General features: G+C 41.9%; 5 protein-coding genes and 1 long non-coding RNA gene across 10 annotated transcripts; 2 read left to right on the forward strand and 4 right to left on the reverse strand.

The window, feature by feature from the left end:
- Positions 1-279: 279 nt before the first annotated feature.
- Positions 280-1836, reverse strand: LOC145710864 (uncharacterized). The gene is made up of 6 exons (XM_081788570.1): positions 1537-1836; positions 1355-1448; positions 1044-1286; positions 851-966; positions 663-801; positions 280-433 (listed from the first exon to the last, which is right to left on the reverse strand). The coding sequence occupies exons 1-6, from the start codon at positions 1558-1560 to the stop codon at positions 351-353; spliced, it is 699 nt and encodes a 232-aa protein (XP_081644696.1). The 5' UTR covers positions 1561-1836; the 3' UTR covers positions 280-350.
- A 784-nt stretch (positions 1837-2620) lies between these two features.
- On the reverse strand, positions 2621-4949 carry LOC145712137 (uncharacterized). The gene is made up of 5 exons (XM_081789825.1): positions 4917-4949; positions 4241-4848; positions 3144-4144; positions 2940-3103; positions 2621-2770 (listed from the first exon to the last, which is right to left on the reverse strand). Exons 1-5 carry the CDS (start codon positions 4947-4949, stop codon positions 2621-2623), a joined length of 1956 nt encoding a protein of 651 aa, XP_081645951.1.
- A 658-nt stretch (positions 4950-5607) lies between these two features.
- Positions 5608-6701, forward strand: LOC145695262 (procathepsin L-like). The gene is made up of 2 exons (XM_081772262.1): positions 5608-6229; positions 6271-6701. The coding sequence occupies exons 1-2, from the start codon at positions 5625-5627 to the stop codon at positions 6644-6646; spliced, it is 981 nt and encodes a 326-aa protein (XP_081628388.1). The 5' UTR covers positions 5608-5624; the 3' UTR covers positions 6647-6701.
- Positions 6702-7139: 438 nt separating this feature from the next.
- LOC145695260 (kinesin light chain-like) lies at positions 7140-11225 on the reverse strand. 4 transcript variants are annotated; one of them, XM_081772257.1, is made up of 14 exons: positions 10911-11225; positions 10464-10582; positions 10054-10270; positions 9830-10010; positions 9662-9789; positions 9497-9620; positions 9303-9448; positions 9133-9258; positions 9007-9090; positions 8871-8942; positions 8665-8830; positions 8324-8443; positions 8087-8242; positions 7140-7463 (listed from the first exon to the last, which is right to left on the reverse strand). In XM_081772257.1, the coding sequence occupies exons 1-14, from the start codon at positions 10929-10931 to the stop codon at positions 7456-7458; spliced, it is 1668 nt and encodes a 555-aa protein (XP_081628383.1). In that variant the 5' UTR covers positions 10932-11225; the 3' UTR covers positions 7140-7455. The 4 variants fall into 4 exon arrangements, with proteins under 4 accessions (XP_081628383.1, XP_081628384.1, XP_081628385.1 ...); XM_081772258.1 differs by having other exon boundaries at positions 8689-8830; positions 10911-11224; XM_081772259.1 differs by lacking the exon at positions 8087-8242 and having other exon boundaries at positions 10911-11223.
- A 112-nt stretch (positions 11226-11337) lies between these two features.
- Positions 11338-11993, reverse strand: LOC145712336 (uncharacterized). Of its 2 annotated transcripts, none has more exons than XR_014135216.1 (3): positions 11736-11993; positions 11520-11691; positions 11338-11477 (listed from the first exon to the last, which is right to left on the reverse strand). It is a non-coding gene; the product is annotated as an uncharacterized LOC145712336 (long non-coding RNA). The 2 variants fall into 2 exon arrangements; XR_014135215.1 differs by having other exon boundaries at positions 11520-11694; positions 11736-11979.
- A 962-nt stretch (positions 11994-12955) lies between these two features.
- Positions 12956-13552, forward strand: LOC145712138 (meprin A subunit beta-like). The gene is made up of 3 exons (XM_081789826.1): positions 12956-13132; positions 13171-13333; positions 13380-13552. Exons 1-3 carry the CDS (start codon positions 13112-13114, stop codon positions 13550-13552), a joined length of 357 nt encoding a protein of 118 aa, XP_081645952.1. The 5' UTR covers positions 12956-13111.
- Positions 13553-14479: the final 927 nt, after the last annotated feature.

Here is a 14479-nt window from a genome sequence, read left to right on the forward strand (position 1 = left end):
TCTTTCTCGGGTGAGTGATTATTATGAGTTCGAAATTACGCTTGCAAGCCTGATCGAGTATTTTATTCTAGCACCGCTCAGACACATGCGCCCACTCGCCACTTCTGATTCCGTAATGATAAAGGTGCCATCGCTACCGGCCATGCCAAATTGCACCAGGCACCACTACCACCAATTCCAAATCATCATATTCCGGGAATAATGCGCATCTCAAAACGACCAAGATTTGATTCAATTTAACGAACTCGAGCAGATTTGGAACAGTTTTATTGACAGGGCAAAAGTGCTTTGTTATGGGAGTACATACAAGTTTTTCATAAACAAAAAGCTGCGGAGCCGAGGCCTGGATGTTATGACCCGGACAAGAGGTTACTTGTTGTCATATCAAATGATCCAGGCTGTTTTTGGACGATTGTAATCACGCCACGAGTGTCTTAATTTAACGTTTGAGATTTTTTTTAAAATTGCTATTTTCTAACGCTGGCCCAAGTCTGAGGCATTCCCTCGAAAGGAACATAAAACCTTGTCGAACATGGGCTAATGCGGTTATCGCTCTGGCTCACCTGGACCCTTTTAATATTTGCTTATCATTTTCTTGAGAGCTTAAGAACTCACTTGTGACGAGCGTAACCGGAGATTATGCAAAAAAACCAATTTCTAACCTTGAATTAATTGGAGCGCCAACTGTGCCAAAACAGTTTTGTTCTTCGCTTTTTCGCCAAAAGGTTTGTTGAAATATGTGACGCAAAGATTTTCTAGCTCTGATAAATTTCCGCGAATTCCAACGAGTGTGTGGCCCGTCTGAAATTTGTCGTAAAACACACGTAGATATGAAAATTGCCTATCTCACCTGAATACAGGCCAGTGTTCCCGGCATTTCATGGAAGTTTTCGATGGCAAAAACTTGGAGTATCTGGTGGATTACGATGGCGGTTTCTTCGAGAGACACATTCATTGCCAATCGAGCTTCAATTATTTCAGATTTTTGACCTTCAGATAACAGTTTATATAGATTTCTATATAATTTTGTTAGAATAAAATACCGTCCGCGCCAAAGTCAGAATTAGAAATATCAGAAGAGCTCCTCAGCGCCTCCGAGAGTCTTGACGAGAAATCGTCGACATATGGCAGTGCTTTGGCAATTATAGGAGTATTCAGTTCCTGGACATAACCAAGAAGGTCGATGAATTCAAGCCAATCCTTGATAATGACTTTTGCCATGGACTTGAGATTCTTCTCATCACAAGTGCGAATTTGAGACATTGAGTGGCAAACTATCGAAAGAACTTTCGTGGGTCATAAATTTGACGATCATTATCAGAGTTTAACTACAGTTATAGATGATCTGACCAGCCTGAAAAGATTTTGTTGACCAGCTGCAGAAAAGTTTGGTTTTCGTTTGGTCTTCTGCTTGAAACATCGGGACTCCCACTTTTCAACAAATCAAGCTAAAAGAAGAAAAATTCAAAGTGAAATAAAAGACACGTAAAAACTCACACCAGAAGTACTGATTTTCACGGTGTAAAGCTCGCATACCTTTTTGAAACCACGATCGAGCATATAAGTGAGCCCGAAGAGCTGCTGCTCTGGGTTATCTTCGAGCACCTCGCAGAGCTTTTCTTTCGCGCATCGGACAGCTGAATTGTTATTGTCGATGAATTGATGAAGCGTTGTTAACACTTGCCTAGCAGTTTGGCGAAAGGGCCATGATGGGTTTGCTTAGCTTGGGGATTTCCGCCAGCTTCTCTGCAACAGCTTACGAATTCAGTCAATGGATCGATATAGTTGCTTTTGAAGGGGTGTATCAAGTTGTTTTCTTCTATCAAAAACTTCATGCAACCCTTTCCTGATGGCAGTCAAGAATTTTTGCTGACGAACCTTCTTCCTTGTTTTACAGCACGCGTACATGACTTTTTCAACAATTTTTTCTACAGTTGAATTGAGCAAGAGAACATCGCTTCCAAGCTTATTTGGATTGGATGTCGAGGAAGCTGCAAGCGAATTATGCTGACTCTCCAAGTCCTGTAATAAAGCTGAAGCATCTTGAAGATGCTCTCGCAGTGAGCCCCTTGGATATTTATCGAGTATAGGCTGACCACCATCGACGTTTACAAAGGCCTGTTGAAGCTTCTGAAAGTTACCGTAAATCAGGTCCTACCTTTTGAAATTAGCGTTGTCGTCACCTGAGTGATGGATGCGAAATTTGCAAGTGCCTTATTGCACTGAGCTTGACCAGGTGCATGGAAGAGAATTGTTTCCTGGCAACTCTGCAGAGCGGAAGAAAGGGATTCTTGTGCTGCTGATGAGGGTGCATCAATTGTGACGATGAGCTTATCAAGGATGAGAATCACACTTTGTCTTTTGAAGGGGTAAATTTATGGCATTTTTTACTTGCGGACTTGAAACTCTTACTCTAAGAAATAACGCCCATTTCCTAAAGTCTTGAATAGCCAAATTTGTAGCATCTTTCTGCAGGTGTGAACAAAGAGCAGCACTTCCTAAGTGTAATCCAAGTTGGATTAGGATCTTGTCAACAGAATAAGTTTGAGCATTTAGTACCATATCGATTTCGAGCTTATCCCATATTTGTGTGGTCTACCTAGATAACTTGTGTCTTTGTTCACACTGCTCCTGTAAAGCGAGAGTATTCGTATGCGAATTCGGGACCGGTTGTAAGATCTTCAATCGAGCTGATGAGACGCATCATTGCTCCAGCTCGGCGGTGGAGTGGTGTTCGTTTTTCTGGATCACCATTCCACTCTTTCAGATCCTGAAATGTAAATTTTCGTCATTCTGATCATCTAAAACCCGCTTGTTCTGGCCACGTGTCCCAAATTGACGCACATCGGCAAATTAACTCCCGTAGCTCAGAGGTCAGAATACCGGAACAAGATGTCAAATTCCCATGGATAATACAAATTCTAAGGAGTTCTGCTCACCTTTGCCATATCATTTGCCAAGCTAGATATGTCTTCACCGGCCGAAAGTAAATATTCGCGCATGTGCTTGTTACTCCAGGAGCTGAGACGTGTGCATGTGGAGCACAACTCGTTCGATAGCTTTTGTAGTCGGAATACTTCTGTGATGAGAGTGTGCGCGCTCACTGAATTGAACATATTTATCAACATTTGATTTTTAGGGACCTTGTGTTTTGACGATATTTCTAAGCGCCAATCTGATAGAATTTATCTTCAGCTTGAAAGGTCTGTAATCAATCTCGCACTTCTTTCCAAAAGTATTTTTACTATCTGCGGTCACAATAAGCCACATGAGCGTATGTTCGGACTCGATCAGATCAAAAGCTTTCATCACCAGTTTGTTCGCGTTTTCTTCCGAAAAAGTTTCTTTCGCCAGATTATAGAGATCATCACAGATCTTTTTGATTTCCGAAGCTGCTTCGTAGTAAGTTTGACTCGATACGACGTCGCAGTTGTATTTTGAAACGCCTTTGAGTCGGACGATTCGGTGAATTGTTGATGTTCTCAGAGCTTTTTCTTTGTCGAGTATTTCTTTCAGAAGTTCTTCTTGAGCATCGTGGAAGTTTTTCACTTGTCGTAAAAGCCGATCTTGATAATTAACGCAGAGAGTACTTTCGCTTAATTTCCGTAAGCAAAGAATTATTTCAGATCCTTCAATCGCCATCGCTTTCCACTGTTTTGATGCTTTCTCTGGAATCAAAGATGATACTTTTGTCATGCTCTCCGCAAAGGATAGCGCTGAGGCGGCATATTCAATAACGTCGGTACTTGAAGAACCGAAGATATCTGACAGTAGCTCATGAGATTTTAGGAGGGAGGCGAGTAATTCTTGTTTGTCGACTGAGTTGGAGCCAGTTTCTTTCGAAGCAACGACCATTTCCTTCAACGCAGAGTCAAAAGATGCGAAGTGCGGAAGAGTAAGGACGATAGAATCACAGAGCTTCGAAATTACTGGATGCTGGGATGGAATTTCATTCCATTTTTTCTCCTCGTAAAGATGACAGACCTTCAGAAAGCATCGAATTAGCTCGTGACATTTGCCAACGAAGCTCGTATTAAGAGTCATATTGTAAATGTAGACGATTGTGTTCTCCATCTTTTCGAGGATGAGTTTCATGTCTACAGAAGGGGATTCGCAAGCTGCTTCGTCGCCAGAATGAATAGATCTAGGAACAAAATAAACGAAAAGATGACGATCTACAGCCCGCAGAAATGACCACTCGATGACGCCGTGTCATAGTTACAAGATGGTGATAACGTACCCGACCCACGAGTTGACGACCACGAGTAAATACGAGAGCGCGAAATGAAAGTTGGCTAGTTGCGTCATGTCCTCGTTTCTATCCCTCTTTTCAGGAGCTGAAACCTCGAATTTCCCAACTTGTTCGAAGTAAATGAAGCGTTCGTTGATCATTTTTATCGTTTTCCATAGAATGTCGAGTTTTGTTGGGTGGCAGAGTCGTTTGGACAGGTTCCAGTCTTGCACGAGATCTGTCAAAACAGCTGCTAAAGTAGCTGCTGGCTCAGCAACGCTCTTGTCGATATTGTAGAAAAACTCGGCGTTTGTGTGATGCTTTTCCAGCGATGCTTTGCGCTCTTTTTCCTTCTCGACCTCACGCAGAGCTCGTTTTTTCTTTGATTGCAGTCGATCAATGTGCAACTTGTCAATCAAATCCTGACGTTTCCTCTTACTTTCCTCATGTTCGTTCAGAATTGCAAAATTGTCTAGAAGCTTTGTGCAGTTCTTGATGAAAATTCCAGATTCTATAATCAAATCTTGCTGGGAAGCCGTACAATTTGGAGTTTCGACGAGTGTTCTGGTCGTTTTCACCAGCTTGGGAAATAATTGTGATAGTTGACCACCAATTTTCTATTTGAGGTTTATATCATGTTGCTAACGAAACCAAAGGTTTATTAAAAATTTAAGACTTTGGAAACCTTCCTTCCCTTCTTTCCATAAACAGCCCTCATCTTTATCAAAGTCTCGTTCGTGAACTGCAATATAAATCGACATTGCCTGTGACACGAGTTTTGCCTGAGCCGTTGTCTTCTGTACAGAGTCCGTGAATCGTAAGACAACCTTTCTCTTCACAGATGTAATAAAGCTCTGATCCAGAAATTGCACTCTAGTGGGAATTCTTCTTCTCCTCTTTGATTTCTCGTCATCGGGTGGTTTTTCGTTTGTGAAAAACCGGTGCGCTGGAAGAAAGCTAGCGCAATCAAGTTCAGTTGTTGTTGATTTAAACATTTTGAATGAAAATTTAAAAGCGATAAAATTGAAGAGAAATCGAAAATTTCTGAAAATAAAAGAATGAGTGAGGGCGCTCCTACGGCTTATCGCTTTTGATCTAACTGCACTTGAGTTTGATTTATAAGGGGTCAGTCAGATGAGGTTAATTCAACTTTCAGTATTGAAATTAAATTTTGATGGAATTTAAAACTTTGTTTTGACAATATTTGCAGCATATGCGAATCTTCCGGAAGACACACCCTAACGGTGTTAGTCAGACACATCGTGCGATTATCAGAATGCTGAGAAATTGCCTGCTGCTTTCGGTATAAAATAGAAAGTAACAGGAAACAAAATTACTCTATCGAAAAGGTAAAAAGTCGATTCATAATTCAGAGATCTAACTTTCTATCTAGATGAAGTTGTTCGCTACCCTCGCCGTCACCGCCTCTGCCCTCTCCCTCGACCACGAGAACTTCCAGGAGTTCAAGGAATGGCAGGCTACCGTTGGCAAGGCCTACCAATCTGAAGGCCATGAGATGCGAGGCTTCCAGAACTGGCTCGTCTCTCGACAGTTCGTCATCGAGCACAACATCCGAGCCTTCACCGGCCAGGAGACCTTCACCGTCGAGATGAACAAGTGGGCCGATCTCTCTGACGAGGAATGGGTTGAGTACAACCGACTTCGAAACGGCGCCAAGGCTAGCTCTGACTGCACGCCTATGCCATCCAATGCCACCCAGGCCAACCCCGACTCCGTTGACTGGCGAACCCAGGGATACGTCACCGACATCAAGGACCAGGGACAGTGCGGCTCCTGCTGGGCTTTCTCCACCACCGGCTCCACTGAAGGTGCTCACTTCAAGAAGACCGGAGACCTCGTCGCTCTTTCTGAGCAGCAGCTTGTCGACTGCTCCACCAAGGAGGGCGACCACGGTTGCAACGGTGGCCTTATGGACTTTGGCTTCACTTACATCATTGAGAACGGCGGTATCACCACCGAAGAGGCTTACCCTTACCAGTAAGTCCAATAAACAAATGCAAAATAATCAAAATATTTAGCGCCCAGAACGGTGCCTGCAAATCTGGCATGACTGCTGCTGCCACTCTTTCCGAGTGCCACGATGTCCCCCAGGGCTCTGAGGCCGACCTCGAGACCGCTGTTGCCACCGTTGGCCCAGTCTCCGTCGCCATCGATGCTCACCTTCTCTCCTTCCGACTCTACAAGCAGGGTATCTACCACGACCGACTCTGCTCCTCCACTCGACTTGACCACGGTGTCCTCGCCGTTGGATACAAGAACGCCGACTCTGGCAACTACTGGATCGTCAAGAACTCCTGGGGAACTAGCTGGGGTAACGAGGGTTACATCTGGATGGCCAAGGACAAGAAGAACGGTTGCGGTATTGCCACTGCTGCTTCTTACCCTATCGCCTAATTTGTTTGCCTATCTATATCTGTTCGTAGTAGTAAATAAATATATTCAATAAAAACCAATTCTCGTTCGCTTGCTAAAGAAAACACCTGCGAAGGAAATAAACTTATTTCGACGAAGAATGTAACTTAAATATATTTTTATTGAATAATACTAACATTCGGCTCTGAGGCCGAAATTTTCAAATTGAACCGAACTTGTGAAAGAAGTCGGGAAGAATTCTAGGCATGCGTGGATTGAGTTGAGAGCAGTTTTTGTAGATTCTAAGTGAGTGTTGCGTTTCTAGCTGAAACTAAAACTGAAGTATGGCAGGGAATGGCCGGAATTGACTATTTTTAGAGCGAAGGTTTCCTCCCGATAGAAGCGGTGGTTTGATAAGAAAGTCAAAAAGTAAAGGTACCCTAAGAGACAGAAGGGCGAAGGTTCTTGTTGAAGAATCAAACATGGTTTTGAAAAAAAACAGAATCAGAGTGTGTCTTATAAATAAGAAAGAAGAGTGTAGCTGTTAGCCGTTTGTATATTTTCAAGAACAGATAGCGTTTACTTTACTACCGACTACACAACTATTGCGTATAGAACGAGTATCGCTAGAGTCAGCAAGGATGCTTTAAATGAATTGAAGGTATGTTCAGTAGGCGCGCTTGCTGACTCAGTGAGACTGAAAAAAGTAAAAAAGCAAGGTACAGTTAATCTGTAGCCTAAGTTACAGGATATGAAGCGATAGAAAGACAGAAGCATCATTTTTTAGTTTTCGGGTGAGTTTCTCCTTATTTCGAAGCTGGTGAAGAGTCTATCCGTTCAGATTGAAGGCCTCAGGAAACTGAAAAAGAATGATTAGTCGCGTAATTAACATAATTTTTTGGACAAATCAACTGGTGAGCAATTATCGATAAAAGTCTAATTTCGAGCATTGTATTTGAATCAATTAGACAAGATCTCCAGTCGTATCAACGCTGGGCGTAATGAGATGATGGGAGTCAATTCTACTTTCGATGGAAAAATATATTTACAGAAGAGCCGCTCGCTCAGATTTTTTATTGACTGCGTTCTCCTCATCTGAACCAGGGCATCAGTGTGTTCGAGAGCTAGGTCATAACTACTGCTCAACATCCCTAACCTACTTTTGTATGGGCTCAGTATTACTGAGTCAGTAAAGCGGCATTTTTTGGTTCGTTCTAATTAGGCATATAAAAGCAGAATTTTTTCTCGTATGAGTATCAGAGTACAAATATGAAACAAAAGGGTTGATGTCTAGTAGATCATCATGTCTTCATCATGTCTACCATTCATTTTTAATGGAAAATCTCGAACATTCCTAACACCCACATTCGAAGCAGCCCTACTTGCTGCGTTACTAGCGCCGAGATCAATGTCTACATTTGAGATTTCCTGGTTAATAAAATTTGCAAGCTAAAACGAAAGAAACACATTCACGCGAGTTACAATTAGTTGATCTGGAATCCATCTCGACTTGGACAATAGCTTCTTCTTTTTCTGTCCCAATCAGAGACCTCATCGAGCGGGACAGTGCCCGGCTCAGCCGGGAGAGCCCGCTACCAGAGTCTGATGAATTCGGCAGAGCTCGATTCGCACTTTTTACTGCACAAAAACACATTTAAAACACCAACGACAGACATAAACATTGAAGTTCAATGATTGAACTAAAAATTGAATACATACCAGGTTCCATTTTGATTCCTTCCGATTTAACCTTCGAGCCTTTCATGGCCTTTTCGAGGATATCAGCAGCCTCAGATCGACCTTGTTTTCGGTAGAGGGAGGAAAGATTTCTCAGAGCAGCTAAAATATGATTGAAAATGATGAAAAGCACGGAGCTTGGGACACTTTTTGCCAGTCAGTCTGGTATAAGAAGAGATTTTATGACAAAAAATGTCCAAATTTTAGACAAAAAGCGCGTTGTTCGTCGGAAAATCGACAATTCAAAATGAACAAAATTTCACCAAGGAAGCCACCAAGTGAGCATATCACCGAAATCAAGGTATAAGACTCCCTGGTATTACATATTCCGTGTGCTGCCAACGTACAGAAAGCAGGATTGTCGGAAGGAATGCCCTCATTTGATTTTCCATCGTGACTGCCGGCTTCTGCCGCATCCGCGAGCATCCAAATTGGACGATTATTCTCCGAGATTTCGCCGAATTCGCGCTCGTGAGCTCGGGAGAGGACCTAAATTTGGATAAATCCGAGTACAAAGAAGGGTATTTACCTGTTTGTAAAGTGCTTCAGCTTCTTTCATTTTCCCTTGCTTGAGATAAGCCGATGCCAGGTTATTTTTCGTCTAAAAATCACAAATAACCAAGATTTAATAAAAAAGACAGCTAAAAGTGCCTATTAAAACTGACCTTCGCAACATTGGGATCATCATCTCCCATTTTGTCCTCATAAATCTTCAACGCCCTTCTGTAGTATTCCTCCACTTCTTGATACTAAAACACTCATCAATCAAAAATTACGAGTTTCTATCATACTTTAGCTTGGTTTTGGCAGAGCAAGGCAAGATTGTTGAGCTGTTTAGCTACATCGGGGTGGTCCATTCCAAGCACTTTTTCACGAATTTGAAGGGCTCTCAAACACAGGGGCTCGGCGTCGCGGTACTTAATTATTTATCAATCGGGGTTACAAAATGTCTTTTTTTTACTTTTCCACGCTTTCCATATAAAACAGCGAGATTGTTGAGCGTGGCAGCTACAGCAGGATGATTTGCACCAAGAGTTCGTTCGCGAATCGCCAGAGCGTCGTTGAGAAGGTTCGCAGCTTCGCGCCATTTGCTTTGATCTCGATACACTAAATTGTAACAAACGTAAATCGTTAGCTGAAGAAAAGAGTAAATACCAAGAGCGAGGATATTCAGCATAGTAGCGACGTCAGGGTGATCTCGGCCGGATGTCTTCTCCAGATCTTCCAGGGCTTGCTTACACAAAGGCACGGCAACTTCGTAACGACCAGCTGAGGCGTACTGAAACATTTTTAGATTACAGAGATAAGACTAATGTAAACCTGAATGACAAGATTGTGAAGAGTCCGTAATCTCGTTGGAATTTCGTATCCAGGGTTTCCAGGTTCTGATGGATCATCGCCAGGACTCGTAGGAGCGCCGTCAGAAAAGCCACCCTCACTTGGTTGCTCTAAAAAGAGATCAAAACCATTCTCGGAAGCAATGCGTACCAGAAGCAACAGATCCTTTGTCGTCGTTATGATCTGTTGACTGATTGAGTTCGGCCATAAACTTGTAGTGTGCGCGTTCTTCTTCTGCTTTCGTTGCTCGCATTTCCGAGTCGCACAGTTTAGATTGCGTATTTGACAGTTCTTCGCGCAGCCAACCGTTTTCAGCCACTAGTCTTCGTACCTAAAATCAAACATCAAAGAAGACGCGAGTTAGGCGCTCTTACCTGAGCTTTTAACTTTGCTCGATCGCCTTCCAAAGAGCTCAAGTGGCTGGCCAGTTGTGCCATCATTTGCGCTTCTTCAACTCCAAGTTCGACTTCGGCGAGTAATCGCTTTACAATCGTCGCTTTTTCTTCGACCAGGCTAGAGTCGGGGTCCTTTTCTTTTCTGATCGCGCTCAAAGTAGCGAGGAGGGAGGTTAAAATCGAACTCTGCTCTTGCCTGAAAATGATTATAATCAAATATTAGATTTTCGAGGAATAGAATTATTTCGCGCATGAAGTGGTTTTAATTAGATCCGCAATTAACAATTGTAGGAGGGTTATTAATCGATTACAGTTCTACTATAACAAAGGATATCACACCTAAATTTGGGGGAGATGTTCTCTATCGTAGAATGGACAAGTAAATTCACCTGAGAGCTTCGAGTCCCTGTTTGACACTCCTGCATCTCCTCAGAATCTCCAATTGATCAAGTGATTTTTCGTCGTCTGTTTTCCCAACTGGGCTGTTTTCATTCAGCTCCTCCTTCAACTCAAGTTCAGGAACAATTTCTAACAGACCGTTTTCCGTCGCTGAAGGACAACGATGAACAGATCGGCCCGATGGAATCGGAAAGATTTCCGGTGAATTCGGGGTTGATTCGCGAGTTGGCGAATCTTCGCTCATTTTCGTTTATAAATGGTTTTAAAAAGGGTAATTGAAGGAAAACTGATTCGAAAGAGACAAAATGGAAAATTCGTAAATCAAGACTTTCTAGAGAAGATTCTCAGTGGCAAGAATCGGGTGATTAATAACTGTTATCGATAAAAATTAAAGCGTTTTATGATCATCTGTCGTGACTCATGAACTGTTCCTTGACCTCAACTTCCAGCTCTCCCATTTTGCCGATGTTTTGTTTCGTTGTTTATTCTAAATTTCTTTGGTTGGTTTCTCACAATTCCATCAATTTCCGCGTTGCGTTCCGCTAGAATTTCTTCCTTGCGCAAGTTCCTTTTTTCGGTCAAAATTCTCCGCTTTTTCTCTTTTGTTTTTGGAAATCGACGGCGGCCAAAAAAGGCGAAATCGTGGCGCGAATTTTTCGTAGGTGGATTTGTTTTTAATTCTCACTGACAAGTGCAAGTGTGGTCACTTTTATGCCAGGGAGAGCGGCGGTTTTCCTAAAATTGCCCTTCCCGTCAACGCGGCGCCCCGTCGCTGATTGGATGATCTCTACTGGAGAATCGATCAGGCCTTGGTCCCCCGAGAACGCATCAAGAACCAGATGGTTCTCTAGAATGCCTGCTATTCGGGTTCAAATTAAAGTAGTTGCTCTAGAAATGTTGAAAATGAATTTTTATATGATAGAATTTTGAAAAGAAAGCTTTTTTATTGTTGAATTTCAAATAAGTCGAAGGAAGATGATCATCGTCTTGATGAGCTCATCGTACTAAAAATTATAGCCTTATCAAGCCTTTTTTGTTAAACTCACCTTGATTCTTCTGTTCTGATTGGAATATTTGTCGTCCTTTTATGTCCTTCTGTTTAGCAGTTGTAAGCCGGATTATAGGATCATTGAAATCGTCGTACGGGTCGTGCAAGTTTTCTTTCAACAAGATTCCTTCGGAGGTTTCTATGGAATGTTTTCGTCTTGTGCTTTCCGGCTTCTATAGAATAAATCTTTATGAACGACAAACTAATGAACAACCTCAGACATGGACGTTTTCTCTGTACTTGACGCGTTGCAGGAACGAAGACAGTAAGAATGAGAGCTCATTTTAAGCTTTAGAATCCCCGATTTGTGATTTTGCCAACAGAAACGCGAGTGAAACGAATTTTCGATACCATCTTTGGGTCTTCGTATTGGACCAAATGTAAATAAATTTAGTAGATTTGAATTCAGATTTTGAAACTATCATTCTCATACTGATTTTCATTTCAGGATGCATATACATTAGTCGACAAACATTAGCACAAGGTCTTCTTAGTCAAGATTGACCGAATTATTGAATGATCCTTTGAAGAAGTCTTTTCTTCGAAAGCGTTAAAATGGGAGAGAAGATGGTTGGGAAACAATAATGCCAGAAAAACTCGTCTAATCGGCGATACACCTATCTATTGCATGCATCGAGTGGGATTATCCAATCTAAATTGGCATTTGGCAAATCGTCAGAGAAATCTGCGGACATATAAAGCTCTCACAATTCTTTCAGCAGCATTTGTCGTCGATTTTGAAAAATGAGAATTTGTATTTTTGCACTGTTTTTCAGCACAATCAGTGGCTTCAACCCGTTTAATTAGTAATCAAAATCTTGAATTCTTTTGACTGAAAAAGGTTTTTAGCTTTGACGAATATGATTTTAACGAAGATAATTCTCAAGCCGATTTCAAAAAATTACTGAAGAAAGAAATTGGCGCTAACGCCGACGGTCTGAAGAGCAAGTTTTTCCATGGCTACATAAACTCGATAAAGTCGAAGTAAAACTGTCTCAATAAAGTATTCATCTGTAAAATGTAATCAAGCGAAAGACATGAACAAATATTTATGTTTACGCATTTCTGGGGGACGCTTGAAATCAAGGAAGAGTACAGCAATTATTTGATAATGAAGTCGTTGTTTTTGCTTATTTTTCTTGTTTATGGGAACGAGGATACACTAGTTTATAGAGAGTCTGATGGGAATTTCGTAGAGAAGGATGAGCTTGATGGGGATGATGTCCAGGGAGGGTTGAAGATAGATGAGAAAAATTTTGAAAACTGAGATTTTTTTGAATTTTTTGATTGAAATGTTCTTGAAAATGTTATAAAACTAGATAAACGAAAGTAAAACTCCAAGTTTTAAAAATAAAACCACCTTTCGGCGTTGCTACTATAAACACACAATTATTTCGATAAGAAAAAAAATTCTCCGAAACTCGTTCTCAGCTGAATTCTAAACGTGGAATTCATCATGATTTTGGCGATCTTGTCGGTATCAAATATGACAAGGAACGAAATACTGTAATTGATGATTGGCGAGTTTGGAATACGACGATCATTCCAGTGGTTTTGTCCTCGACGCTGAATAAGAAAGCGTTTGTGGCGATGGAAGAGATGCGGATCGAGGTAAGAAGTGAAGAGAAAAGAAAACGAGAACGATTAAGTATGGTCTTGGAACATGTATAGATTTCACTCCTTGGACAGGAGTGGAAAGGGATTACATCAAAGTCTACCCCATCAACGGCTGCTTCTCGCTAATCGGATACGCTCAGCAAGGCGGCCAAATTCTGTCCATCGACAAAGGCTGCGAAAGAACAACAACGATGAGTATGAGAATTTATTCGTCATTTCGTGATATATTTTTTCTTTGAAGTTCACGAGTTTATGCATGGACTTGGAATCAATCACGAGCAGGAGCGGAATTTAACTTTTAAACTACGCGTTGGGCAAGGGTTCTTGAGAAAATGCGGATTAGACGGAAAATATTTGGTACAAGATTTAGAGGTTTTCAGAACTGATGAATTTGCGGTTCTTGCGATTCAGTGATTTCAGCTTGCAGAAAAATGTCTCGGACCATAAGCTAATTATCGATCTGAGAATAGAAATTTGAATTTTAGATAGAAAGAAGAATCCGATTCCCCAGGTGAATCCACGGCAAATTAGACTACATCCGTTTATACCCGGATAAACTATTATTGAATTCCCAAAAAGACGCGTCCAGATCGAGATGATTATATCACCGTGAACTACGACGTTATCCAGCCTCCGGTACGTGGGTATAAAATTGCAATTTTATCGTAAATTCTTCAGTGCAATTTTCTCATCCTTACTTTCAGGCTACTCCTGGATCGCCCAGAATCCTGGATCGCCCAAATCCTGAATCGCCCGATTTCCTGGATCGCCCGGATCGGGGGATTCAGGATTCTGGGGGATCAGGGATTTTGGGGGATCAAGGATCGGGCGAATCAGGATTTTGAATTATTCAAAGTTTCAGTTAAAAATTTCTGTTTCCTCTTCAAAAATAATACCGCCGTTTCATTTCGAGTGTGTGCACATGGGGGAGGGCGCTCGGGCGCAATGCCGACGGGGAGATTCGCTTTCGGAGTTTTCGAACTCTCTCCTGGGGCGGAAAGTGGCTCCAGGATCGCGCGCTAATCCCTTCAAAGAAACCCCGAACTAACATTTACCAGCATTCGCGGCGGGAGATCATGCCCCAGTTTTACTCCAAAAGATCGATATCATTTTTTTGGTACCATAAGAATGCTGGAATCACGCTGATTAATATGATGGTATTTTTACTTTAAAAATATTCATAAAATAAGATTTTATGCTTGGGTTAAATCACGATCCGTGAAAGAGGGATTAACATTGCCGCCGGATGAAAAGGCTCGAGGTACGCGCTCGTCGCCTGGGAACTCGTGCAACGCCGACGCCGTCGATTTTCTGAGGTGACGCGGAAAGTTAAAAGAGGTG

The sequence above is a fragment of the Oikopleura dioica genome, chromosome 1 (assembly GCF_907165135.1).
Source record: "Oikopleura dioica chromosome 1, OKI2018_I68_1.0, whole genome shotgun sequence".
Taxonomy (NCBI): Eukaryota; Metazoa; Chordata; class Appendicularia; order Copelata; family Oikopleuridae; genus Oikopleura; species Oikopleura dioica.

Coding starts and splice junctions, on each gene's coding strand:
- LOC145710864 (XM_081788570.1), bottom strand. CDS start 1,560: ATGCTCGATCGTGGTTTCAAAAAG. Junction 1,449..1,536: donor TCGATCGTGGTTTCAAAAAG/GTATGCGAGCTT, acceptor TTCTTCTTTTAG/CTTGATTTGTTGAAAAGTGG. Junction 802..850: donor GAACACTGGCCTGTATTCAG/GTGAGATAGGCA, acceptor GACAAATTTCAG/ACGGGCCACACACTCGTTGG.
- LOC145712137 (XM_081789825.1), bottom strand. CDS start 4,949: ATGAGGGCTGTTTATGGAAAGAAGGGAAGGAAG. Junction 4,849..4,916: donor ATGGAAAGAAGGGAAGGAAG/GTTTCCAAAGTC, acceptor AACCTCAAATAG/AAAATTGGTGGTCAACTATC. Junction 4,145..4,240: donor GTCGTCAACTCGTGGGTCGG/GTACGTTATCAC, acceptor TTTTGTTCCTAG/ATCTATTCATTCTGGCGACG.
- LOC145695262 (XM_081772262.1), top strand. CDS start 5,625: ATGAAGTTGTTCGCTACCCTCGCCGTCACCGCCTCTGCCCTCTCCCTC. Junction 6,230..6,270: donor GAAGAGGCTTACCCTTACCA/GTAAGTCCAATA, acceptor CAAAATATTTAG/CGCCCAGAACGGTGCCTGCA.
- LOC145695260 (XM_081772257.1), bottom strand. CDS start 10,931: ATGGGAGAGCTGGAAGTTGAG. Junction 10,011..10,053: donor GAGCAAAGTTAAAAGCTCAG/GTAAGAGCGCCT, acceptor GTTTGATTTTAG/GTACGAAGACTAGTGGCTGA. Junction 8,243..8,323: donor AGGAATCAAAATGGAACCTG/GTATGTATTCAA, acceptor GTTTTTGTGCAG/TAAAAAGTGCGAATCGAGCT.
- LOC145712138 (XM_081789826.1), top strand. CDS start 13,112: ATGGAAGAGATGCGGATCGAG. Junction 13,133..13,170: donor TGGAAGAGATGCGGATCGAG/GTAAGAAGTGAA, acceptor AGAACGATTAAG/TATGGTCTTGGAACATGTAT. Junction 13,334..13,379: donor CGAAAGAACAACAACGATGA/GTATGAGAATTT, acceptor TTTTCTTTGAAG/TTCACGAGTTTATGCATGGA.